Source organism: Trichosurus vulpecula, chromosome 1 (assembly GCF_011100635.1).
Source record: "Trichosurus vulpecula isolate mTriVul1 chromosome 1, mTriVul1.pri, whole genome shotgun sequence".
NCBI classification, from domain to species: Eukaryota; Metazoa; Chordata; class Mammalia; order Diprotodontia; family Phalangeridae; genus Trichosurus; species Trichosurus vulpecula.
Window position 1 is genome coordinate 557,313,449 of NC_050573.1, and position 27,023 is coordinate 557,340,471.

Below are 27,023 nucleotides of genomic sequence, written 5' to 3' on the forward strand. Positions count from 1 at the left end.
CATGTATTGATTCCCAAAGTTATCATATTCAATCCAGAGGTCAAGGTATAGTCAACTCTCAAAGCTATCTTGCTACAGACCAAAAATACACCCCCGAGAAACCCCTTCCCCTGGTTTCCAGTAGTGAATGACACCTGTGACCAAAGTTGTAGGCTATCACCTAATTAGTCTATCTGCCAGATAATCCACTACTTTTCCTGTATAAGCTTTAGCATCATTCCCGTTAAGCTGCAAGTTCTGTAAGAAATGCAAGTTCCCTAAGGAGCTCTGCCTGCTATATTGGTGTTACAATCATGAATTCATTCCCGATGACCTTCCCCTATACTTCAGCCCTTGAGGGGCCCCTGAAGCCCCCCTCAAACCTCATCGGTTTCTAAATCCAATATCTTGGATGCCCTACTCTAGACACCTGGTAGGTTGTCAACGGGCCTCCTAAAAGTAATTGAATTTCAGAGCTGGAATGGAACTTAAAGATCCCCCCCTTCTGGCAGTGGCGGAAGCTAATGGACCTCTTCTCAGACTGTGCCTAAAATAAAATACATACAAAGGAAACCAATTATATTGAAATAAGTTATCAAAAATCTATATTTTTAAAGTCCACAAACCCTGGGTCAGACCACTAGACCAACTCTCCTTTTATTGATGAAGCGATGCCCTAAGGGTGGCACCCCTACGCAACCTAGAATATCTTCCTTTCCCAGGCCTCTTTCCCTCCCTCCTCATTCTTCCTTCCTCTTTTTCCACCCTAGCCCAACCTGGTGTAGTGTTCTACCATCACCTTGACCTTGACCTTAACCTGTCCGAGCTCCAGAGGGAGGACGAGCCTGAAGCCGGAGGGACAGGGAAGGCAGGGCTCGGGCGCGAGGCTCACCAGGCCACGGGGATTCCTGCACCACCACCCCCGCCCCGCCCCCCGGCCCCTCCCGCGCGAGGCGGCCTACGCGTCTGGAACGCAGACGTCAGCGGGAGACCGATTGTCGAGGTAAGTTAAATGCCCGCGCGACCGGGGGCGGGGCCAGAGAGGACGGGGCCTGCCTCGAGAGGCGCGCGCGCTAGCGGGCTGGCTGGCGGGGCCGGCCGGGCGCAGTGCCCACGGAGCCGGCCGTAGACCGCTGGGGGACGGATTGACGCATGCTCCTCCCCCTGGCCGGGGAGCGCGAGCCCGGGCCGGGTGGGGTGGCGCGCGGCTGGAGCGCGCGGCTCCCGCTGCTGCGGCAGATTTAACATCATCATTCCGGCTCGCGAGTCTGGTGACCTTTGTACAGGGAAAGGCGGCCGCGGGACTTCTTCTTAAAGGCCCCGCACCCTCACCCCCACGTTTATCTCCCGTCGCTCCTGACCCCGGAGCCCCGAGACGAGCTCCGCTCCTCCCGAGCTCCAGAGCCCGACTCCCTGCCCTTCTCTGGTCGCAGCCGCCGCCGCCGAAGCCGCCGCTGCTGCCGCTTGTCTGCCGCCGCCACTTCCTCCGGAGTCGGAGAACCCGCGCCTGCTGCCGCGGCTCTCCCCGAGCCCTCCATCGGCCCCCCAGTGCCCTGCGCCCAACGCCGAGCCCACGGGAAGCATGTTGCCCAACACCGGGTAAGGAGCTCGAGGGGCACGTTCCCCGCCACGACACGGCACGGCGCAGACGCGCGAGATGCGTGGAGACACGGTGCAGGAACACAGCACAGACACGATGCACACGGAGACATACGGACAGGCCGAACCAGCCAGACCCCAGACACACACAGAACACAAGGGACTGGCCTGTACGCTCCAGACCACCCCCTCACACACACACACACAGACACACACCCCTTTGTCCCCTTCCCCCACCCCCCAGGGCTTTTCCCACAAACACACGCATAATCCCCGCCTGATACGGAGATGACTTTTTACCAAGCCCCTGCCCCTTCTGGAGTGACAGGGCCCCTCCCTCTCTTTACAAGCACTTTCCCCCGATCGGCAGTGACTTTTTAAAACCCCGTTTCCGTGTCCGTCTTTTTTACAAGCCCCTCTCCCCCCAAACAGGAGTGACTTTTTACAAGCCCCCCCAAATGAGAGTGACTTTTACAGTCCTTTGCCCCACCCCCAAACAGAAGGGACTTTCACTATAGTGGGGGGGAGGGGAGTGATCTTTATAGCTCTTTCCCCTCCTGGAATGACTTTTATCCCACGGGAGTAACTTACAATTTCTGACCCCCAAAAGGAAGTGATTTTTACCGCAACAATCCCCACTTTAATACATTTTTACACGGCCTCTTCTCCAAAAGGCAATCTTGTGTACAACTTTTTTTTGCCCCAAATTCTAAACTGAAGTTACTTTTAAAATTAGCTTGAGGGGCACTCCCAGGAAGGGCTTGACAGGAATGAAGGGGGATGGCGGGCGTTAAGTGTTGCTTGAAACTTCCGCTCAGTGATAAAAGTTTAAATTCGAACTCAAAGAACAAACTTTTTTAAAGAGACATTTCCAGGGGCATCCCTCTCTATGTTTTGGGGGTCTTCTCCCATTTGGGGGGAGGGCTTTCTAGACCTTCCTGGCAGTATTCTTGGTGATCTTGGCTACATAGCTACTTTGCCTCCCCTCCCCCCTAGGAAAGCTTTGTGAGATCTTTATTGAGGTGAAAGGTTACTGTAACCACCAGTACACACAGACACATTGTTCGTTATGATCTCTTTTTTGTCAGACCTTGTTTGTCCCACAATTCCAGAATGTCAGATTTGGAAAAGACTTCAGTGGCCATCTACTCCCACCTACTAGTTTAAATTATTCAATTCTCGTATAATTTTTAAAAATTCTTTTTTTTTAAGTACTTAAAAAAAATCTGTATTTAAGCTTTAGGTATTGTGCCCTGAGCTTAGTATTTGAAGTGCTTATGCTGTTATCAAAATAATGTAATTATGAGATACATTGTAAACATCTAGCACTGACTTACTTTTTAGTGATATCTTAACCAAGTTCCACAAATGGCCTTGTTTTTAGCTTGAAGTTTTAATAACTTTCTGCCTGTGTTAATAATTACTACTAACTCCTCTTAAAACATAGGAAAAGTTAATTAGTTGTATAGACTAATTAGTTTATTAGGTTTCTATACTATAACAACCTGAAATACTTTTATATGCTGTTTAAACGTTTTATTTGGTTAGGACCTGTGATTTCATTAGTGCAAGGCAACTCTTCATATGGAAACTTCATTTGTGAAAATTGGCAATACCACAACTTATCTGCAATTTATGATGTGGGTCCTGGAGCACTGAAAGTTTGAGACTTACTTATGCTCACAATCTGTTTCAGGAGTGCTATGTGAACTCGGGTCTTCTCCTCCTTGCCCAACTATGTGAGACCATCTTCATATATTTCATTTTTAGGGCTACTGATGACTGTTTTGAAACATTTAAAGTTTTGATAGCTAGCCAAGTGTTTATGCTTTCCCTTTTGAAAAGCTAGTCTAATACATTTATTGCACTTATGCACATTCATTGAACTCTATATTGGATGTTTCACTTCTCTGAGGACAGGAAAATTTAGAATTTGGAGTTGAGAAATTATGGAGGAGACTAAGCACAAGAACCAGTTCTAGAAATTTTGTCCTGAAACTTCTTTGATGAACCACTGAGCTGCTTTTACATTCTACATAGAATAATTCAAAATTCTTGTGTTTTTTACAGGGTAGAAACAGTTTAATAGAGAGTTTTATGATGTAGAGATGGTTCAATAAGTGGCTGTTTCTCCTAAGTAGTTAAGAATATGTCACAATAGGGAGCAATTGTTATGTAAGCAAGTGTTATTCAGCAGACAGAATGTACCCAAGTGAAGACAGAATGGTAATTCACAGGTTAAAGTAATAACACTTTGAGGTGAGACTTTAAGAAAATATAAACAAAACAGCTTTCATTTAGTTAAAATTTATTGACTTAATTTTTTTAAACACACTAGCAAGTGTTAGGCCTACTATCAATTAGTCAACAAGCATTCAGTAAGCACCTGCTATGTAATAGGTACTTTCTTGTCCTTTTATTAGCTTCACTGATTTTTAATTTCAATGAAAAATTAAAAATTTCTTTTTAAGGGTTATTCACCTAAAATCCCAGAATTAGCCTGCAGTTTAGTGTATATTCTCATTTATGTTGTAACATGCATTTTATATAAGGGCAACTAAATTCCTTACATTAACTGATGTTTTTCTCCTGTTTCAGAAAATTAGCAGGATGTACTCTCTTTATCACGGGTGCAAGCCGTGGCATTGGCAAAGCAATTGCGCTGAAAGCTGCAAAAGATGGGGCAAATATTGTTATTGCTGCAAAGACCACCCAGGCCCATCCTAAACTTCCAGGCACCATCTATACTGCTGCTGAAGAAAGTAAGTTTTATTATGGCAGTGGCCTTTTGGTTTAATGTCTTAAAAAATGACCTGGGAAGCATCATCTTGAGAATTTAATCAAAGCCTTCCATAGAAATAACTAATTGTATTTATATACTGATTTATGTTTAGAAAGTCAAATGATTTTCCTCAAGGCAACACTGTCAAGTAGGTAGCCCCACTTGGCAGATAAGAAAAAGTTATGCTTAGAGAGTTTGTGACTTACATATATAATAAGGGCTTGGAGTCATGACTCGAACCCTGCTCCATTGTGCTTTCCATTATACCATCTTGTCTTTCCATAATATTCTGTTTTTTTTTTTAATTCTTTGTTATAAGGTATAGCTCCCTGGGTGGGGAAGCAGTAGGGTCATACTTAGAAATAAAGATATGTATCAAAAGATATCAATAAAAAGTATTAATGAAAAAAGGTCATGATCCCATCTGCTTTAAGATGGAGGCCTGAGTTTTTTCAATTTTAACACCTTTCCAAGATATTAGTCAGTTGAAGAATGAATTAATTTCTTCTAAAATTGTCTTTGACTTCTTTCTTTTCATTTAAGTAGGATTGGCTTTTACTGCTAATCCTCCGAGGATAATCCTAGGAGAATATATCCCTATTGTAAGATGAGGTCACTAGTAAAATCATGAAGTCTATTTGGCTATATCTATTTTTTTCCCTAAGGAAAAAATATGAATGCTTTTCTTGTTCTTCCATTCTAGTTGAAGCTGTTGGAGGAAAGGCCTTACCATGTGTTGTTGATGTGAGAGATGAACAGCAAATCAGTGATGCAGTAGAGAAAGCTGTGCAGAAGTTTGGGGGTAATTTCTTAATTACTTGCTAAATGTTGGCTAAACACAAGGATGTAGTGAGCTAGAGCAGTTTCATCAGGAGTCATTGAGTCATAGGACTTTTAAATTAGAAATTTTGTAACATCCCTAGAGCTAGGTATAACTTTTCCCACCTACAGTACTACTTTAGAAACCTTCACTTGTTGCCTACTGCACATAGGGTAAATTTCAAACTCCTTAACTTGGCATTCAGAGATCTCCCCGGTCCGGCCTTACATCCTTTCCTACACAAACCCTCTGCTTTTTGAAACTGGTTTCCTCCATAGTCCCTGAACACATGCTCTCCTTTCTTACTTACCCCTGTGCCTTTCTGCCTGAAATGCCTACCCTTCTTTCTTCTCTTTTGTATTGAAATCTTATCTGTTCTTCAAGGCTTAAGTCCCACCCTTTCTCTCATCATCACTGGCAGAATTGGTTTTTCACCTTCAGTATTCTAAATATTTAATAAATAATAATAATAATAATAACTGATATGTATACAGAGCTTTGTTTACAATAATGATTACTGATATTTATAGAGAGCTTTCTTAAAAATAATAACTCATATAGAAAGCTTTCTTCACAGGGAAACCTGAAATAGGCAGTTGGAAGTATTATTATTCATACATTATACATACATATACAAGAGGAAATTTAGCTACAAAGTAATTAATTTGTCCAGTGAAAGATTTCTGCTTTTGCTTTTGTTGTTCAGGCATTTCAGACATGTGAACTCTTCATGACCCTATTTTAGGGTTTTCTTGACAAAGATACTGAGTGGTTTGCCATTTTCTTCTCCAATTCATTTTACAGATGAGGAAACAGACAAACAGTGGGCAAGTGACTTGCCCACAGTCACACAGCTAGTAAGTGTCTGAGGCCAGATTTAAATTCAGGAAGATGAGTGTTCCTTTTTCCACATCTGCCACTCTATACTCCAACCCCAAAACATAAAACACAAACCATTTTTGCTATACCATTTCAAATTCCTTTAGCACCTACTTGGATCTTATTTTGTGCTGCATTATATTTAGGTTGTTTTTTTTTAAATGTATTTATATCTTTATCTCTCAACTATATTATAAGATCCCAGAAGGCAGGGAACTGTGTCTTATACTATTTTTTTTTACTCTCCCACAAAGCTTAATGGGGACCTTGCACAAACTAGATACTTAGTAGTTATTTGGTAGAAGCAGTGATGACAAAGGAGAGACACAGCTTTGGAGGTTAGGGAAAAATGAATATGGACCATGCCTTAAATGTGAGACTCTTCCCATTTAGACAGTTGCTTCAGTGCCCTTTCCAGGAATTATCAGTGGGAATGCCCAGGGAGCTGAATGAAAGTTTCAGAAACTAGTGTGAGATAGAAGGTATTATACCACTGACCAAAAATAAAAATTCTCCATTTGAAAATTAAATTGGATTCTGTAGAAACTATAAATATTAACATACTCAAATCCTGTAAACTTTGAAATATGTGCCTGGGGCCATTAAGCCTTTAGAAAATAAAGAGAATTAACAGAATTAATAACTTCATTTAAAACCTCTTCTCCAAATTAAAGGGGACATGATGAGGAAGGGGGTACAAAATGAGAGACAGAAGGTTGCCATGTTTCAGTGTACTTCATAACTTTGTCTATGGTTGGGCCTGTGTGCCAGTCTTCCTAGTATAGTTTTGTCCCCTGCAGGGAAGCGGCTATCTCCTTTCAGAATATAAGACCCAAAAGTGAAAAAAAAAAGCTTCAGCATTTCAGCCTATAACATCAGTTAGGAAGTAAGCCCTCCATTTAGAATTGGTAACTCAAGAGGGAGGGCAGCATTATACCCTTGGACAGAGGGTGGGTGCCTGTATCAGGTACCACTGTGGGGATCTTTGGATACCAGGAAGACATATGAAGATCCTATAAACTTGGAAGTGTGTTGGGGATCAGTGGGGAAGAGGAGGAGGCCCAGGAGATAAGAGGTGGTCAAAGAAAAACTAGGCCTACCTGGTTCTGTTCCACTGAAAATCATTTCAGCGCAGCTTTAATTCAGATATTAGACGTTAGCTTACTTACCTTACTATGTCAATGTGCAGTGTCCTCTGTAGATTAGAGCAGTCGTCACATATGTGTGCTTATGTTAGCTTGAATCCGTGTGACTGAGGGTCCAAGTAGATACTCGAGGCTGTACTAAAATGAGATGTTTTATTTTGACAACAGGAATTGATGTTTTAGTAAACAATGCTAGTGCAATCAGCTTAACCAACACACTGGAAACACCTACAAAGAGAGTGGATTTGATGATGAGTGTCAACACCAGAGGAACCTATCTTACGTAAGTGGGGAGGGGAGAGACGGTAAAAATCTCGTATTTTCTTGGAGGAAATGTTTCAATTATGCTGTTTTTAAACCTGATTAATAGTGCTGGGTCGAATCTAGTCATTTCTATCACCCGTCATATCTAACGAAAGCTTAAACACTATGCTGAAAATGAATGGTAGAAGTTTCTTCCACAGATCTGGTGAGGTGGGCTGAGCTCTCTGATAACAAAGGAAATTTTCCATCAGGATATCCAAGGTCTCTGGGCTTCTGAATAAAATTTCTAGTTATAGTTAGGTTTAGATCAATCTATGTGCATGGATGACTTTGGAGATTATCAGTATGAAACTTTCAATCTTAGTCTGATTACTGCTGAGTAAAACTTCTAGTTGTAATTAGCTTTAGATTACTCTTGTACTAAATAAAAACTGTTTTGACCCTTCAGCGTCATAAGACTACTGATATGGTTGTTCCTGTTAGTTGCATTGTGGTAAATTTGGCTTCAGTGCCTGGGACGCCTGTCACACTGGAAACTTTGTTTTACATCGTCGGGAATCTTGTCCAGAAAGAAACTGAAACACTGCTAAAGAAGTCAGCTTGACACATTTCTGTATTACACACTTACAGTCTCCCACCTCCATAAAGGGAGGGGGACAGTTCTTTCTTTAAAAAGGAATTAAAGTACTGGGAGCAATCACTTTCTATTCCAGCGCTTGTGTTTAATGTTGAGGAAATCCTGAGTGGGTACCAGTTTAGGGAGTGCTCTTGGACTACTTAATTGCATGTTGATAGCAGACATCTGTATGACGAATGACAGTACCTTTTGCTGTACTAAAAGAAGTTAGTTTTTATTTTCTTCAAGTTCTTGCTTTCCATGATGGCTGGGACTCAGAGAAGTGAAATGACTTGCCCAGATTATATAGTTAGTAGGGGCATAAGAGGAGCAAACAGTCTGTTTTGATGCTAAACCCAATGCTTTTTCTGCTATACCACACTGCCTCTCTAAAATGGCTTAGCAAAGACTAATAGAGAACCTACTATCTTTTAGATTTGGGGTTTACTATAATAAATTTAACTTAGAATTATCCATACTTACATGGTAGTCACCCTAGCAATATTGCTGAATCCAGGAGGTGTCTTGTCCATGGAATTCCATGTTAGGAAAAGGTGCACACCTTTCTTTCCTTTACCTGTTTGGGAGAACGGCCCTTTGGTTTGTGGCTGGAGAGACACGGGCTTGTATACCTGCTTTGTTGCACATTACAGCATGTCTAGCCCTTCTAAAGGATGCATCAGTACTTTTGCCATCTGTACATCTGCATTCTCTGCTGCAAAGGAAGCACATGCTTACAACAGCTTTGAAATATGCATTGGGCACTTTTGACAGTTGCAGTCAGTTGGCTTGGGAGTTCAATCTCTGAGGAGAAGGAGAAAATGAAGGGAGAAGGAATCTCTTCTCAACTTTTAACTCCAGAAATAGTATTGCTTAGATCCTCAGATATGTAAAAAAGTCTATATGTGGTTATTTTTTTGAACATGGAGGGAAATATATAAAGTCCCCCATTTTTACCTGAGCTGTATTTTTATTACTCCAAACGTTGATTTGTTGTCCTTCACTCGAGTCCCTAGTGTTTAGATTTTTAAATGTATGCTTTTCCCTTGCCACAATAGACACTTCTGTCATTTTTTAATGCAAATCTTATCGCAGAACAGCATAGATTCTGTTTTTCTATATATAAGTTAAAAGTGGTATTAGTATAAAGAATAATGCTCATTAGTCTACAAAAGAGAATGTAGTTGAGAAAAATGCACCTGGTCTAGTGGAGATGGGGGTGAGGGATGTATTGTTTGGCAAATCAAAGGGGAACCTATTTTTTGTTGTAAGTCAAGTGAGTTCTTTTCTCTGTGAACATGAAAATATGATCATGCAGCCTGGGTTAGTTTTTTTTTTTTTTCCCCACCAGATGATGTTTTGAAGTTCACTTTCTCTCTTTAAATTAAAAAGCAGCCATGATTGCTTCCTCCCCAGTGCAACTGAAGCATACTTGAAAATCATGCATAATATACACATAAAAGCCTGTTCTTGCAATAGGGATTTTGAGTCTTGATAGTTTAAAAAAATAATAGCCCACTGACAAAGGATTTTTATGCTTTTAGGAAGAAGGAACAGATGCTCATTTGAAAATAGAAGTGGTCTAGATCAAAGGCATGGAAAATAATTGATTGTAAAATATAAGAACCAATGTGAGAGAGGCTTAACATGGCTTAATTTTTAAAAATTGAACCAAATTCTATCATAGCATGAATAAATTGTCTTTTCCTATGTAGTGAATTAACTTTTTCACTGCAGTGCTGTCCTGTTTTGTAAATTACAGCTCTAGCATACTATGATTGCTACACACTGTTGAGATGAAAGAATTCACTATAATTTAAAATATAGAAGGAGACGTATATTTTTGGACACAGTCAATGTAGGAATTTGTTTTGCTTGACAATATATATTTATTATGAATGTTTTCTTTTTTATTTTTTTAAATTTTTCAGTTGGGAGGCACAGTGGGGGAGAGAGACAATAATTGTTTCTAAAAACAAATAATTTAAAAACTTACCACACGATAGACAGATTGCTCGCTACTAGTAATTCAGAGGCTTGTTACATTCCAGTGAAAACTCCTGAAAAAAAAATAGAAGACTGAACATAGCATTATGGAACATATTATAATTTTTTTTTAAGGATTGTAAACAGTTTAACTTAATGATGTTCCTTATGATTTCTCTTTCCTGTTTACCTTTTTATGCTTCTCTTGAGTCTTATATTTGAAAGTCAGTTTTTCTATTTAGCTCTGGTTTTTTCCTCAAGAATGCATTAAATTCCTCTGCGTCATTGACTGTCAATTTTCCCCCCTCATTGATTATACTCAATTTTGCTGGGTAGGCAATTCTTGGTTTTAATGTTGGCTCCCTTGACCGCCGGAATATCATATTCCAAGCCTTCTGATCCCTTAAAGTAGAAGCTGTTAAATCTTGTGTTATCCTGATTGTGCTTATGCAATACTTGAATTGTTTCTTTCTGGCTGCTTGCAATATTTTCTTCTTGACCTGGGAACTCTGGAATTTGGCTATAATATTGTTGGGAGTTTCTGTATGAGATCTCTTACAGGAGGTGATCAGTGAATTCTTTCAATTTCTGTTTTATCCTCTGGTTCTAGAATACCAGGGCAGTTTCCTTCATAATTTCTTGAAAAATGATGTCTAAGCTTTTTTTTTGATCATGATTTTCAGGTAGTCCAATAATTTCAAAATTATCTCTCCTGGATCTGTTTTCCAGGTCAGTTGTTTTTCCAATGAGATATTTCACATTGTCTTCTATTTTTTTCATTCCTTTGGTTTTGTTTTATAATTTCTTGATTTCTCATAGAGTCATTAGCTTCCACTTGCTCCAGTCTAATTTTTAAGGAATTATTTTCTTCAGTGAGCTTTTGGACCTCCTTTTCCATTTGTCCAATTCTGTTTTTTAAGGCATTCTTCTCCTCATTGACTTTTTGGACCTCTTTTGCCATTTGGGTTAGTCTATTTTTTAAAGTATTATTTTCTTCATTATTTTTTGGGTCTCCTTTAACATGCTGTTGACTCATTTTTCATGATTTTCTTGCATCACTTCCATTTCTCTTCCCAATTTTTCCTCTACTTTTCTTACTTGATTTTCAAGATCCTTTTTGAGTTCTTCCATGGCCTAAAACCAATTCATATTTTCTTGAAGCCTTTGGCTGTAGGAGCTTTGGACTTTGTTTTCTTCTGAGTATGTTTTGATCTTTTTGTTACCAAAGTAAATTTTCATCTTCTGGATTTTTCTCCTGTTGTTTGGTTATTTTTCCAGCCAATTATTTTACTTTTTAACTCTTTGTTAATATAGGGCTCTGCTTCCCGGGTGGAGGGTGAACTGTCCTAAGCTTCAGGGGTTTGGTGCAGCTCTTTTCAGGACTTGGAAGTTTTCAGTTCTTCCAAGGTGGTATGATCTAAAGAGAGGTATTTACGCCTCTCCTGGCCTATGCTTTGGTCTGTGACTGATCGCAAGCACTCTTTTCTGCCTTGCAACTGTGAGGAGGGGCCCCTTTCCACTGCTGCCACAAGCTCTGCTATGCCAGTGCTCCTCCTCACCCCAGGACCACCACCCAGATCCAAGTATTGGCAAAGTGCCCAGTGCCTCAGTGCCAGCAAAGAGACCCCTGTAATCTCCTTCTAATCAGTTGTTCTGTCCTTTTGCCATCTGTGGGCTGAGAGCTCTGGAAGTAGCCACCACCCCAGGGGCCGTACTGGGATTGGGCTGGACCACACTCTTCCCTCATCCAGGTCTGACAGACTTTTCCTACTGACTTTCTAAGTTGTCTTTTGCATTTGTGGGTTGAGAAGACTGGAAACTGCTACAGCTGCCTGTGATTCAATCCCCTGAGCCCTGCTCCAGGTTTGCTGGAGCCCAGTCTATGCTAGTGTGGCTTGTCCTCTAGCCTGTGCTTCTCTCCCAGCCCAGTGCAACAGGCTTTTACTGTTGACCTTCTAAGTTGTCTTGGGCTGGAAATTTGTTTCACTCTGTCTTTTTGTAGGTTCTGCTGCTCTAGAATTTGTTTAGAGTAATTTTTTTTTTTTTGCTGTTTTGCCTCCTGGATAGGAGTAGTTTGATTTTTTTTTAAAAATTTATTTTTAATTTTCAACATTCACTTCCACAAGATTTTGAGTTACAGATTTTCTCGCCTTCTCTACCCCACCCAAGATGTCAAGTGTTCTGATTGCCCCTTTCCCCAGTCTGCCCTCAACTTCTATCACCCCACTCCACCCCACCACCCCCCATCCCTTTTCCCTTTCCTTTCTTGTAGGGCAAGATAGATTTCTATATCCCATTGCCTGTATATCTTATTTCCCAGTTGTGTGTAAAAACAACCTTTTTTTTAACATTTGTTTTTAGAACTTTGAGTTCCAAGTTCCCTCCCTGCTTTTCTCCCTACCCACCCTCCTTGAGAAGGCAAGCAATTCAATATAGGTTATACATGTATTGTTATGCAAAACATAGAGTAACTTTTTATAGGTATTTGGAGGAGTTTGGGGGAGAGCTCAAACAAGTCCCTGTCTTTACTCTGCCATCTTGGCTCCGCTCCCAGAAAGGTCAAAATATTTTCTTTTAAAATATTTCATAGGATCATAGATTATCTAGTCTATATCTATTCATTTTATGGATGAGGAAACTGGGGCAGAGAAAAAAAAATTATTTACCCAAGGTTGCAGATAAGTAGCAAAGTCAAAATTCAAACCCAGATCTTCTGACTCCAAATCTGATACTCTTGTGTAATGACACATTCCATTCTGCCACATGTGTAGTTTATAAGAAGCCATATTCACCTTGTAACCTTATAGACTCATAGAATCATACACTGGAAAAGATTTTATAAATGATCTAGTGCATTCATCTCAGATGGCTGGGGAGGGGGTTGCGGGGGACACGATGAGTCTTACTTGATTTGTCTCAGGCCATATGGCTAGTTAGTGCTAGAACCATGACTAGAACCCAGATCTGTGGCTCAATGAATAACATCCTGGAACTTCTATACAGGACTATATTCCAGGTGCTGTTATATTGTTATATTTGACTGCTTTCTAGATGTGATCTAGGGTAAGTCACAGGTTGTATCCCTTATTAAAACAGTGTTGATGACATTTGCATTACTTCTGTCCTGGATATACTATGAAAATCAAACGAAGTACTATGTGAAAGCTCTTTGTAACCGTAAAATGCTGTATAAATGTAAGCTGTTACTGATGGTGATTATGATGTTCCAAGAAACTTTCTGCTGTCCTGGATAATAAATATTTATTCTGTGGATCTCTTCCCCTTGAATGATATATAAAGCTTTAGGGGAGTTAAGTTTTTGATATGTATGAAAATATTCAAGGGGGAAAAAGATTATTTTGTTGTTTTTGAAAAGCAACAAACTTCAGATTTGTAGTATTTTAAGGAGTTAAAAAATCAGTGATATGATTAAGTTGGAAAAGAGTAACCTATTTAGATTTCCTGCACAAGGGTGGGAGATGTTGCTGGGCCACTAGTTAAAGCTGGTAAGAAATTCCTACTTCTACTTCTGCCCTAGAAAAATATAAACACTAGTTTACCCCCATTGGCCTAATATCTCTTCAGGGTAGTCCAGTTTTCAGTATATCTACTGTTATCTTTTTTTCTTTTAAACAATATTTTATTTTTTCCAAACGCATATAAAGACAATTATTGACATTCGTTTTTTTAAATAAAATTTTGAGTTCCAAATTTTCTCCTTCCCTTCCTCCTCTTTCCTTCCCCTCTGTCCTCCCTAAAGTGGCAAACAATTTGATATAGATTATATATGTGCTTTCATGTAAAACCTATTGTTAGCCATGTTGTGGTTGTGAAAGAAGAAATAGAACAAAAGAAAAAAACTATGAAAAAAAATTGAAAATAGTATGCTTTGATCTGCATCCAGACTCCATTAGTTCTTTCTCTGAATGTGTATAGCATTTTCCATCATGAGTCTTTTGCAATTGTCTTGGATTCTACTATTAATTCTAAAGTATAACCTAGCCCAAAATATCATGATAGATATAGAGACATGGTTAAAAGACTACTAGCTTAATTTTTTTTTTACTTTTGTTTGCAGATCAAAAGCATGCATTCCTTATTTGAAAAAGAGTAAAATTGCTCACATTCTAAACCTCAGCCCACCACTAAACCTGAATCCAATATGGTTCAAACAACACTGTGGTAAGTGTTAGAGAAAATAAGCCTCGTTATTCCTATTGGTTAATTTATTAAGCTTTTGAATGGCATTAATGAACCTAAAATAACCTACATATAATACTTATGGTTGAATTATTTTTATCTGTAGGTGTGGGTTTGGGAAGTAATATCTTCATTAAGAAGAATTGTTCCTTACTCATAACCCTTAAAAGCGAACTTCAGGAGGAAAAGGGGGCTTAGACCTTGATCATTCTAGATGTCAGCCTTTGCACTGGCTCTCCCCATTCCTGGGGTGACTGTGAAGTCTTTCTGCATGCCTCCTACCTTCCAGTGCTTTCCCTTCTGGAGTTATCTACTTTACACATGTTTTGTGTATTCTAGTTATATATAGCTTCTCTCCTCCAATAGAAGGTAAGTTCCTTGAGGGAAGGGACAATTTCACTTTTGTCTTTGTAGGCCCAGTGCCTGGCATATAGCAAATACTTAATAAATATTAGGTTGATTGATTGAGACTGGCAAGGGAACCATACCTCGGAAGAGATGCTGTGAAATCAAGAGACACACATTGACTGTACTCTTGAGGGACGCTTCATCAAGATCCGAGGTTCGGAGAAGGAAAACTGGTAATTTCTATCTCTAGTTCCTACCCAAACTGCCTTTGTTCATCCCACTAAGTTAGAAAAGATAAACCATTCTTTCATTGAGTTGGCTCAACATTCTCAGCCTATCCAAAAGAAATACAATTACCTTTAATTTCCAATTCTATTAACTAGGGTGACTAAACTGGTAATCTCTTAATTCCTTGATTATGAATTGTTTTCCTTTATATGAAGGTGACAGAATCCAGCTTTGAAATAAAAGCGATGACCCTAATTTTAAAAAAGTGTTGACCTTGTATGAATAAGGGGAAATTTTCTTCTTCCCTTGCTGTTGTATTAATCTCCTTCTTACCCCTCCTCCTCCTCTTACTTGTGCCTTTTAAACTTATTCCTTGAAATCTGTACCTTTGACACAACATATTAATGATTTCAGATAAAAATAATTGCTGTGGTAGCACCACCATGCTTGACCACAGAAACCCTTGTGATCCTTATTTCAGGTCAACTTACATCAGTAATGATTAGCATGGTACATTTCCTTCTTTTTTTAAAAAAAAATAATTTAATGTTTTATTTTTCCCAATTATCTTTTTTTTTTTTTTTTTTTTTTTACAATTTTGATTTCCAAGTTGTTTCCCACTCTCTATTCCCACCCCCCTCATTGAGAAGGCAGACAGTTTGATAAAGGTTATACATATGCTGTCAAGCGTATTAGTCATGTTGTGAAAAAAAAATAGAGAAAAAAACCCCAAACCAAGAATAATAATGAAAGTAAAAAAAGTGCTTTGATCTGCATTCAGATTCGATTAGTTCTTTGGTGGCAGATTTTTCTCGTCATAGGTCCCTCAGGATTGTCTTTGATCTTTTTATTGCTGAGACTAGCTAAGTCATTCTCAATTGATCATCATGTAATATCACTGTTACTGTGTACGGTGTCCTCCTGGTTCTGCTCAGTTTGCATCAGTTCATGGGAGTTTTTCCAGGTTTTTCTGAAAGCATCCTGCTCACCATTCCTTAGAGCACAATAGTGTTATCATCGTATATTTCTATTGGAGTATGAATCTATAGAGCTATCAACGTTGAAACAATTTACATCAGGACTGTCCAGCCTTACGTTTTTATTGAAAAAAATAGACAATATATTTTGATTTGCGTTTTTAGTGAGAGCTCTGCGGTAGCTCAGCTTCATTTACTAAAGCATTTATGTAAATTTCTGTGCTTGTAGGCAGGCTGCATAAATCACACTGCAGCCACATTTTGGACAGCCCTGACTTAGATCATAGATTGATTGGAGTGAATAGCTTAGAAACTGTTTTCTTAGCCCCAGTTTTCCCTAGAATGAGCTACCTTAACTTCTTTATTTAAAATTGTAATGTCAAGAGGCAGCATGGCATAGAGGATAGAGACCTGGTCCCCGAGGCAGAAAGACTTGGGTTCAAGTGCTGCCTCTGACACATGCTGGCCCTGTTATCCTGGACAAGTCCCTTAACCTCTCAGGGCCTCCAAGCAGCACCCTCAGACTAGAAATTGCAAAGCGTATGCCAATCTGCGTTAGTAAGACTTTTACCAGGAAGTTTATTACACTGAAGATGTGGACTAAATAAATAAAAATTTTAATATGTAGTTTACGATCCCTTTCAAATTATTCTTTAGAATGTTTCAGTTCAACTTATAATATGAACTAGTTCAAAGCCTTCTCAGAAGAAAGTGTTAATTAAAGATTATCTGTTTTTACTTCCAACTCTTATTTTGTACTATTTGTATTCTTCAGAAACCTAAACAGATAGATTTGTCTTAGAAAAGGGCCAATAGAAGGAAATTGATTGTATAACCCTGTGGATCAATTGTCTTAAGATTTGTTTTTGCTCTTTTTCAGCTTATACTATTGCTAAATATGGTATGTCTATGTGTGTACTTGGAATGGCAGAAGAATTTAAAGGAGAAATTGCTGTCAATGCTTTATGGCCTAAAACAGGTGTGTTTGACTTTTTCTTCTAATTCAATTTTTGGTCAATTCTGAGACATTTCTATTCTCAACAGATACTTCATTGTGGGATAAAAGGTTGGTTCCCCTATTAGTAAATGAAAATTATTTTAACTTTTGAATCTACCACATTTTGTGGAGTAGATTGCCTATACCTGCTTTCTCCTCCCCCCCTCCCCCGCCCCTGTATGATCATTGTTTTGGGGTAGTTTTTTTTCTTTTGGTTTTGGAGTGATCCTCTCCCATCCTTGACTTGGAAACATATTGCAGTATGACTTACGCATCATTGGGACTTTCTCCTCCCTGGGTTTATGTGGCACTGCTTTCTCCTGGTTTTTCTACCTCTCTGCTCACGTGATCCTTCCAGGTCTTTTTTGTAGGATCATCATGCATGTCTTGCCACCCTACCTGTCAGTGTACACTGTCTTGTGCGCTCTTCTTTCTCTGTATTCTCTTGCATTGATCTCTTCAGCTTGAGTTCAGCTATTCCCTCCATGTAGATGACTCCCAAATCTACATGTCCAACCCTCCTCGCTCTCCTGACCTCTGGTCACATGTCTCCAGCTGCCTGCTGAACATTTATTTTTCTATATGGCTTTCCCATCAACATCTCAAGCTCAGCGTGTCCACAATTTAACCCATCATGTTTTCTCCTAAAAACTCGGATCTATGCCCTTACAGATGGAGCTGTAGAAGGACCTTAGAGGGCATAGGCCAGAACTTCTTCATTTTTACAGGTGAGGAACGTGAGGCTCATGGTGGGGCCTAAATTGCTCAAGGTCACATGGGTAACAAGGAGGCAGAGCCAGGATCTGACTCCAGGTCCTCTGACTCCCAAGTCAGTGTTCTTTGCACTATACCACACTGCCTCCTCCCCTGCTTTTAATTTCTCTTTCTGTCAAGGCCGCCAGTCACACACAGGTTCACAGCCTCAGGGTCATGTTCAGCTCTTCCCTCTCATTGTCTTGTTGATTTTACCTCTATAGCACCTCTTATGTCGTCCAACATCTCTCCACCTTTTCAGCAGTGACCCTGGTTCAGCCCTTAATCCCTTCTCTGTTGGGTCTTCCTGAGGCGTTTCTCCCCTCTCTGCTCCATCCTCCATGCAGCTGCCAACGTGATCTTCTTAAAACACAAGTGTGACTGGCACTTTCTCCTTCAGGATACTTTGGCAGCTCCTTATTGTCTGCAATTTAAAATACAAAACTCTTGTTTGGATTGAAAGCCCTTCCCAGTCTCTGCAGCCTCTCTTCATCCTTCTTACAGTATCACTCCTTTTCATCCTCTCTGCTCTGACCATATTGGTCTGCTTGTTCTTCCTTGGCTTCAACATTCCACTTCCTGTCTCTGTGCCTTGTCCTCCATGCCAGAAATGCTCTCCTTCACCTCAGCCTCTTAGCATCCCTAACTCTAAGGCTTAGTTCAGGATCCAGCTACTATAAGACACCTTTAACAATTTTCCCAGCTGTCAGTGCCCCTCTACACGCATGCTGAAATGACTATGTATTTATTTGGCAGATGTTGTATTTACTTATTTCTGAATATGTTTTATTCCCTTTTTATCTGTGTCCCCAGTCCCTCGCACAGTACATAGCATATATACTTAGTAGATTCTGCTTATTGAATGAATACATGAATTAAATTACCTTCAGAGCCTTAATTACATTACTTTAGAGCCAAGTCTGGTAAGAAAGGAAGGTGAAAAAACCAGGTAATGTCTCACTTCTTTAACTATTCTTAGTCTGGAATAAAGTCATTACTGGTCTAGATATACGAGTTCTGGAATTTTTTTTTTTAATTATACATTGTCATTAATTTGTAGTCCCATCTCCTACTGAGCACTGTTAGAGACAGAAATGGAACACACAGTCCTTGCCCCCAGAGAGATATAGCAGGACTCATAAAGCAGCATGGTAATTAAGCATTATCAAGGTTTTCTGGGATTCATTTTTTTTGTTGAGATCAAGGAAATTATTTGCATAAAGCCATAGATCTACAGAAAGTACTTGTCTCCATTACTATTCTGCCTTACTTTCTTACATTCTTAATTTCTGTCTAAGTGGAAGACTCTGCTGTTGCCTTAACATATATCTTAAGTCAGAAAATTTTCCAGTGCTCTACTCTGAAGATTTCAAGAACTGAGGTAACTTCTGAAAGCTATATGGTGAAGGAGCTTGAACAAAAGATTCATTTGCAAGTGAAGTAAGAACTTTTGGTCATCTCCATCCTCTACAAATTCATCAGTAGTAGTCAATCCAGGTGTGCTCCCAGAATATGAAATTTAGCAGCAATATGCAAATGAAGCTGCACAGTTAATAGAACCCAGTTTTTCCTTAACTAGAGCTAATGAGGGGCACTTTGATACTTTCATTACTCCTGTGTCCTAGCAGCAGAAGGGGGCTACTGTATCTCCATAATTGAAATAGTTGCCTGCCTCAGATCTGAAGATGTGAGCTAGTATCCACAAAAGTGAGTTTAGGGAATAGGAACCACACTGGGGGCTCTGAGAGTTGTGGACGAATGAAGACTAAACCAATCTAAGGTCTTTGAGACTATTTCTTCAGGCCTTGAATGCTCCCTAGAGGATCACCACATGTTGTGCCCCAAGAGGAGATCCAGGAGGATGTATAACAGCCTGTGACCAAGGACTGCAAAGATCATATGACTTAGGCTAAAATATCATCTTAACATTTTTTAAGACTGAATTTTTTTATTTGTTCCTATTTGCATCTACTTCCATTGATCCACTGTTGTAATTTATCCATGGAAATAAAGTTAAGCCTTCCTTCAGATTGACAGAGGGCATGTTGAATCCAGATCTGTAAGCTGTGAGAACTCATTTCTCTAGTTATTCTTTAAAAGGTCTCAAGTTTTATGTTGGTGACCCCTAAGGTTCATTGGCTTTTATCACAAACTCTTATTTGTTGTCCAGCAAATAATCAGTAAGCCCACGGTTGTTGATGTGTGCTTTTATGGAGCATTGTTGCTGAGAGCCAATTCTGGAACTAGTGTAACTTGTTTGCTTAGCTATGCTGCAGAATATTTGTTAAAGGCTGCTTCTCTCACGGCTCTTATTTGATCTTGATTATACACAAGCGTCTTCTTTGTGAAATACATCTTTTCCAAATTACATTTTCAAAGTGATAAACTTGACAATACCCTTCTTTTCGGGAGCCATTTTGAGAAATCTCCTTCAATACAGAATATAATAAAGTATTTATAGAATAATCTTTTTTTTTGGAGGGGAGAAGGGAAGGCAATTGGGGTTGAATGACTTCCCAAGGTCACACAGCTGGTAAGTGTGTCGAGTGTCTAAGGCTGGATTTGAATTGCACTCGGGTCCTCCTGACTCCAGGGCTGGTGCTTTACTCGCTGTACCACCTAGCTGCCCCTAGAATCATCTTGCTATACTTTATTAGGGGGTAATGAATTATTGAACTTCAAATATTTTGGTTTAAAAAGATCTTTGGTTTTAATATACATTTATTGCAGTCAGCTTCTGCTTTTGAACCTTTAAGAAGGAATTCTGTTTCATTTTCTTAGTCTTAACTTAAAAACCCAAAAAAAAAAAGAGAGCATTTCCGTGTGTGTGTGTGTGTGTGTATACACAGATATACATATCTCAAACCACAAAAAGAGGATCCTGTGAAGCCATGATCTCCATTTCACACTGCTTTAAAAAAAAACTATATAATAAATTCTACAGATGACCTTCTTTTCTGTAGAAATTGTTAAATGTGGCAATGGTCTTTTTTTGCCGCCATTATTGCTAACCCCTACTGCGAGAAAGAAAGGAAAAATGTCAACCTTTGTAACAAATAATTGTAATAAAAATAAAATGAATCCATGCAGTGACAATGTCCAAAAGTATATGTCTTTGAACCTTAATTAAGTCTTTCAAAATAGTTTTTATTTACTGTGTCGTTATCCGTGTATAAATTGTTCTTTGGGTTCTGCTTATACTACCTAATGTTTTCTGAAACTGTCTTCTTCATCATTTCTTATAGTTCAGTAATATTTCGTTACATTCATATACCACAATTTGTTCAGCTCTTCCCCAATAGTCAAGAGGCAGTCTAAGGTACCATTCTTAGATTCCAGTTCTTTTCTTTCTCCTCCCTCCCCTCCCATTTTAATGTCTTCAGGATCAGGAAGTTTGTTTTATTTGTGACTATTCCTTCCCTTTCATTTCATCCCTTCCATTCATATTACATTCCCTGTTTTTTAAAATTCATTTTGAGCTTAAATATATAGAGACCAAAAAAAAGAACATTTCATGTACGTAGCACAACATATGAAGATTTTCTACATTTCACACTGTTTACTTTTTTCGAAAAACTATATAAGTACTACATATCATTTTAAAAACTACTCTCTCTTTGCTTCCTACTAATTTTTTTATTCTCTGCTGTTTACTTTTTATATTTTTTTCCCTTCCTCCTGACCTCACCCTAGAGATAGTTACCATTAGAAACAAACGTGTGTGTGTGTGTGTGTGTGTGTGTATTTATATTTGTAAAACCATACTGTACATCTCTTTATCAGTTCTTTCTCTGGCAAGAGATACCACCCTCCTTCATAGGTCCTGCGTAATTGAATTGAATATTTATAATACTCAGAATGACTCGGTTGCTCAAAGTTGTTCTTAAAGCGCTATTGCTGTTACTGTATACAGTGTTCTCTTGGTCCTGGGCATCTTGGCCTTCATTATTTCGTGGGAGTCTGTCCATGTTTTTCTACAATCAATGCCCTCATCACTTCTTGAAGTGCAGTTATATTCCATCACAGTCATGCTCCACAATTTGTTTAGTCATTCCCTAATTAACAGCATTCCTGCAGTTATCCAGTTCTTTGCCACCACAAAGGGAGCTGCTATAAATTTTTTAGAACGTATAGGTTCTTTTTCTTTTTCTCTGATTGTCTTGGAAAACAGACCTGATCATGGTCTTTCTAGGTCAAAGAGTATAGACAGTTTAATAACTCTTTGGGCATAATTCCAGATTGCTTTACAAAATGGTCGGATTAGCTTGCAGTTCTACCAACAGTGAATTAGCCACTTTTCCCACATACCCTCCAACATTTGTCGCTTTTCTCTTCTATCATTCTAGCCAATCTGATAGGCGTAAAATGATACCTCAAGGTTGTTTTAATCTGCATTTCTCTAACCACTAAGGATTTAGAGCATTTTTTCATATGAATATAAATTATTTTGATTTCTTCGTCAGAAAACTGCCTGTTCATATCCTTTGACCATTTATCAATTAGGGAATGACTTGTTTTCTTATAGATTTGACAAAGTTCTTTATCTATTTTAGATGTGAGACCTTTATCTGAGAAACTGTCTTTAAAACTTTTCTGCTTTCTTTCTGATCTACATTGGTTTTATTTGTGCAAAAGCTTTTTAATTTAATGTAATCAAAATTATCCATTTTATATCTCACAATGCTCTTTGTCTCTTGTTTATTCATTAATTGCTATCCTATCCACAGTTCTGATAGGTAGTATATTTCACGTTTTTCTAATTTTCTTGTGATAGCTCACTTTATATCCATTTTGACCTTATCTTGGTGGATGGTGTAAGACATTGGTTTATGCCCAATTTCTGTCAGACTGCTTTCCAGCTTCCCTAACAATTTTTACCAAATAATGAATTCATATCCCCAAAACTTAAGTTTTTATACTTATGAATATAATCATTTGCTGCTATTTGTTGTATGTCTAATCTGTTCCATTGATCTACCTTTCTGTTTCTTAGCGAGTACCAGATAGTTTTGATAATTACTGCCTTATAATTGAGATCTGGTACTGCTAAACAACCTCCCTTTTCATATTTTTATTAGTTCCTTTCATATTCTTAAACTTTCGTTCTTCCAAATGAATTCTTCATTATTTTTTCTAACCCAATAAAATATTTTTTGGCACTTTAGTTGGGATGGCATTGAGTAAATAGATTAGTTTAGGTAAAATTGTCATTTTTATTATACTGGCCTTGTCTGCCTGCGAGCTATTAATGTTTCTCCAATTATTTAAATGATTTTATTTGTATATTGTTATTTATTTGTATAATTTTGTTCATATAGTTCCTGGGTTTGTTTTGGCAGCTATACTCCCAGGTATTTTATGCTATCTACAGTTATATTAAATGGGGTATCTCTTACTATCTCTTCTTGCAGGATTTTGTTGGTGAAATAGGAATGCTGATGATTTATGTGTATTTCCTTTAAATCCTGCTACTTTTCTAAAATTATTAGTTGTTTCAACTAACTTTTTAGTTGTCTGTAGGATTTTCCAAGTATATCACCACATCATATGCAGAAAGAGATTTTTTTACTACCTCATTGTCCATTCTAATTCCTTCAGTTTCTTTTCTTCTTTTATTTTAATTGCTAGGATTTCCAACGCAATATTGAATAAATATTGGTGATAATGGGCACTCTTGTTTTACTCCTAATCTTACTCGGAAGGCTTCTAGCTTATCCTCATTACAAATAATCCTTGCCAATGGTTTTAGGCAAATGCTTCTTATCAATTTAAGGAAAAAATACATTCATACCTATACTTTCAAGTGTTTTTAATAGGATTGTTTTGTACTTTATCAAAAGCTTTTTCTATATTTATTGATATTATTTTTATTATTGATATAACCAGTTATGTTAATAGTTTTCCTTATGTTAAACCATCCCTGCACTCCTAATATAAATCTCATTTCATCACAGTATACAATCTTTGTAATATATTATTGTAATCTCCTAGCTAGCATATTTTATTTAGGATTTTTGCATCCGTATTCATTAATGAAATTGCTCTATAATTTTCTTTCTCTATTTTTACTTTCCCTCATTTAGGTATCAATACCATATTTGTCTCATAAAAGGAGTTTGGTAGGACCTCCTCTTTGCCTATTATTCCAGATAAGTTATTTATATCTCAAATACTTCAGTTATGAAAAATAGCAAATTTCACCCCCTTCCTTCATTCTACACTAGTCTATTTCTTCTTTTACCTTCGCTTTTCTCTTCATAAAACCCTTAGAACAGAACTAATCCACCCCTAGGGCTTCTCTCTTATTATTAACTCTATTAGTACCCTTTAAAGAAAATATGGCTGTGAAGAGACATTTGTTTCTTTTCTGCCTATATCATCATACAGCTCCTTCCGTTCAGTGACAGTCCTATTCTATTCTGCTCCATCTTTCATATTCAGAATGGAATTCTGGACGTACATATTAAAGTGTCCTTTTCAATCAACCCTTTTAGAGAATATCTCAAGTTAATCTTTAAAATGGCACTGAAAAACCCTTTGGGTTTTATTTAGGAAGGAGATCAGGATTGGACATTGAAGGTGAGAAGGAAGAGGGGTGGGTGCTTAGTATGGAGAAAGGTCCCATCTAAAGTAGTGCAAAGTCTTATTTGTAAAATGCTTTCAAGGAAGTATAACTTATTACCACCTAGCTCCAAATAAATAAAGTTAAAGCATATATTCTTCCTTGATGTTAGCAAATGGTAAAATACAAAAATATGAAATTATATGTACCATCAACTATCACTGTATTACACAATTTTGTGTTTGGTTTTTTTTTTTGCTGGAATTTACAGATCAGAGAAGGAGCATGGGCCATTCTTAAATTCTGTTTGTGTGGCTTAATTTTGTGTGGTGTCTATGTGTTTTTCTGCCTTGTAGCCATACATACTGCTGCTATGGATATGCTAGGAGGACCTGGTGTTGAAAGCCAGTGCAGAAAAGCTGACATCATTGCCGATGCTGCATATTCCATATTCAGTAAACCAAAAAGTTTCACTGGCAATTTTATTATTGATGAAAATCTGTTAAAGGAAGAAGGAATTAAAAATTTTGATGTCTATGCAGTTAAACCAGGTAAAGTTTGTTTTTTAAAAAGATGATGGGAATCCTGTCTGTAGTGCTTTAAAAGTCAGATTATATTACCAGAATCAACCTAGAATTTTAGAGTTGGAAGTTATCTAGCCCCACCATGTGACCAAAAGAAATCCCTGCTACAATATAACCAACAAATAATTATCCAACCTCTTTGAAGACCTCCAGTGAGGAGGAACCCATTGTCTTCCAAGATAGCCCATTTCATTTTTTTTTTTTGATGACTCTGGTTACTAGAAAGGTTTATTTCTGACAAGTTTAAATTTGCTCCTTTGCAACTTCCATGTATTTTTCCAGGTCAACCCTCTGGGTCCAAGTCCAGTTCTTCCATAGCCCTTCAAATACCGGAAGACAGCTGTCAGGTCCCTCTTCATTTGTCCCTTTTTCAGCCTAAACATCAGAATTCAAGTTATCCAAAAAAAAAAAAAAGCTAGTTTTTTAAATTGGTCTCAGATTTTTAAAATAGAGATTCTGTTTAGGGAACTTTGGAACACCTGCTTTTTCCAAACCTTTTAGGGCTATGAAACCTTTCTGAAAATCTCTCTCATATGTTATTGTTGGGGAAGAACAAGATTGTTGTGTCAGACAGAATGATGGTCCGCTACCTCATGTGATATGCATATCCCTGTGAAGACCTCTCTGCTTTAATCTTATCTCCCCAATTCTCATGCCTTGCTTAAGAATTCTACCCCTTAGCTCTGTTAGATGTAGGAGGTACTGTGCCTTATATATCAGGTGCTTCATAAATTTGTTTAATCAATTGGATTTTAAGACTTTGTGGTCATTGAGAAATTCCCTATAAAGTTATTTAGCAGTTGGTTTGTCAATCAATAGGCATTTATTAAGCACCTACTCTATGCCGGGCTCTGTGCTAAATGCTGGATACTTCTAGGAAAAAATAGTGCATTAAGCAATATATGTTGTTAGCATCTTATTGAGGAATTAGTTTATCATCATATTTTCTAATCATGTCCACTAGGCAAGGATAAGCTCCTCTAGGAACGGGACACAAGATCAATGTCTTCAAATTTTATGTAATTATTTCCATTTATGTACCTGTTTGTTTTTGTATTACTCTTTTCAGGCCACCCTTTATTATCAGATTTTTTTGTGGATGAATACCCTGAAATGGTTACCAAGGAAGTGGAAAAGCAACAAGGTAAGATGATGATTTTGTTTTCTATGGGTTTGTAATGGTAGGAATATATAAATGTAGTCTAAAATAAAATGATTGCCCTCAGAAAGTGACCCCTGCTTCTTCCTTGAAAGCTCTTGATAAGTTAAAGTACGGGAGACATAATTAGTAAACCCCACCCCCAGCTCCCCAGACAAACAAGGGTTTTATTTTCCTCCTACCGGCTGCAGACAGAAAAAAGCCAGAGACCCTTAATATTATCCTTGCAGCCATTTAAAAAAGTTGATTGGAAAATTCAGTTCAAATCAACTCAACATTTATTAAATGCCTACTATGTGCTGAGCCCTGCGTTAGGCTCTGGGGGAGATGCAAAGTTGAGATAAGATAAGGTCCCTGCCTCTTGGAGCTTGCAGTCTAGTAGGAGGATATGACACGTATGCAAATGACCACAATAGAAAATGCACACGATAAGTACATGAGGGAGGCACAAACAGTGCTCTTTACCGCATCACAGCTAGCTCTTGTTTTTCTTCCTATTATTCATTCTTTAAATGTCACTTTATTTTGGAGAAGAACTGGGTAACGTCACAGTGTGTTGGAGCCTTGTCACAAGACTATTCTCAAGGTCAACGCCATGGGATGGGTTAGGTAAAGTAGCCCGATAATGAGGTTTAATTGTAATTTATTTTAAAAAGAAACCTAAATAGATCCTAGAGGGACCCCATCCCCCCTGCTAAGTTTTCCTCTCTAGTGAAGAGTTATAACAAGTTTCCAGTATATTAGTTTTTCCTGATTTCTTCCCTAGTTAGAACTTGGACATCTGGTATTCAGAAGGAGAAAGTTTTTTCAAGTAACCAGTTTCCGGGTAAACGTTCAGGTAATGAGTGCTTTTGCCATCAGAAATTGTAGGGTATCCAGTGTACACACAATTGGGAGGCAGTGTGGTGTAGTGGATAGAGAGCAGGACTTGGAGTCAGCAAGACTTGGGTTCAAATCCTGGCTCAGACACTTGCTGGCTCTGTGATCTTGGGCAAGGCACTGAACCTCTCTGGGCCCCAGGTCCTCATGTGTAACATGATGGGGGGTTGGACTAGGTGGTCACTGAGGTCCCTTTCAGCTCTGAATCTGTGATCCTATGACTTAACCTCTCTGAGACTCACTTTCCTCATCTATAAAATGGAAAT

The 27,023-nt window shown here is 38.5% G+C and overlaps 1 protein-coding gene across 1 annotated transcript in view; it reads left to right on the forward strand.

Moving 5' to 3' along the window:
• Positions 1–1,011: 1,011 nt before the first annotated feature.
• HSDL2 (hydroxysteroid dehydrogenase like 2) overlaps positions 1,012–27,023 on the forward strand; it is a 32,445-nt gene continuing 6,433 nt past the window's right edge. Inside the window, exons 1-8 of the mRNA XM_036741784.1 lie at positions 1,012–1,578; positions 4,177–4,340; positions 5,064–5,162; positions 7,373–7,487; positions 14,149–14,252; positions 16,704–16,802; positions 24,492–24,686; positions 25,789–25,863. Coding sequence (XP_036597679.1) covers positions 1,562–1,578; positions 4,177–4,340; positions 5,064–5,162; positions 7,373–7,487; positions 14,149–14,252; positions 16,704–16,802; positions 24,492–24,686; positions 25,789–25,863 — 868 coding nt within the window. The 5' untranslated portion in view covers positions 1,012–1,561. The remainder of the gene's footprint in view (positions 1,579–4,176; positions 4,341–5,063; positions 5,163–7,372; positions 7,488–14,148; positions 14,253–16,703; positions 16,803–24,491; positions 24,687–25,788; positions 25,864–27,023) is intronic.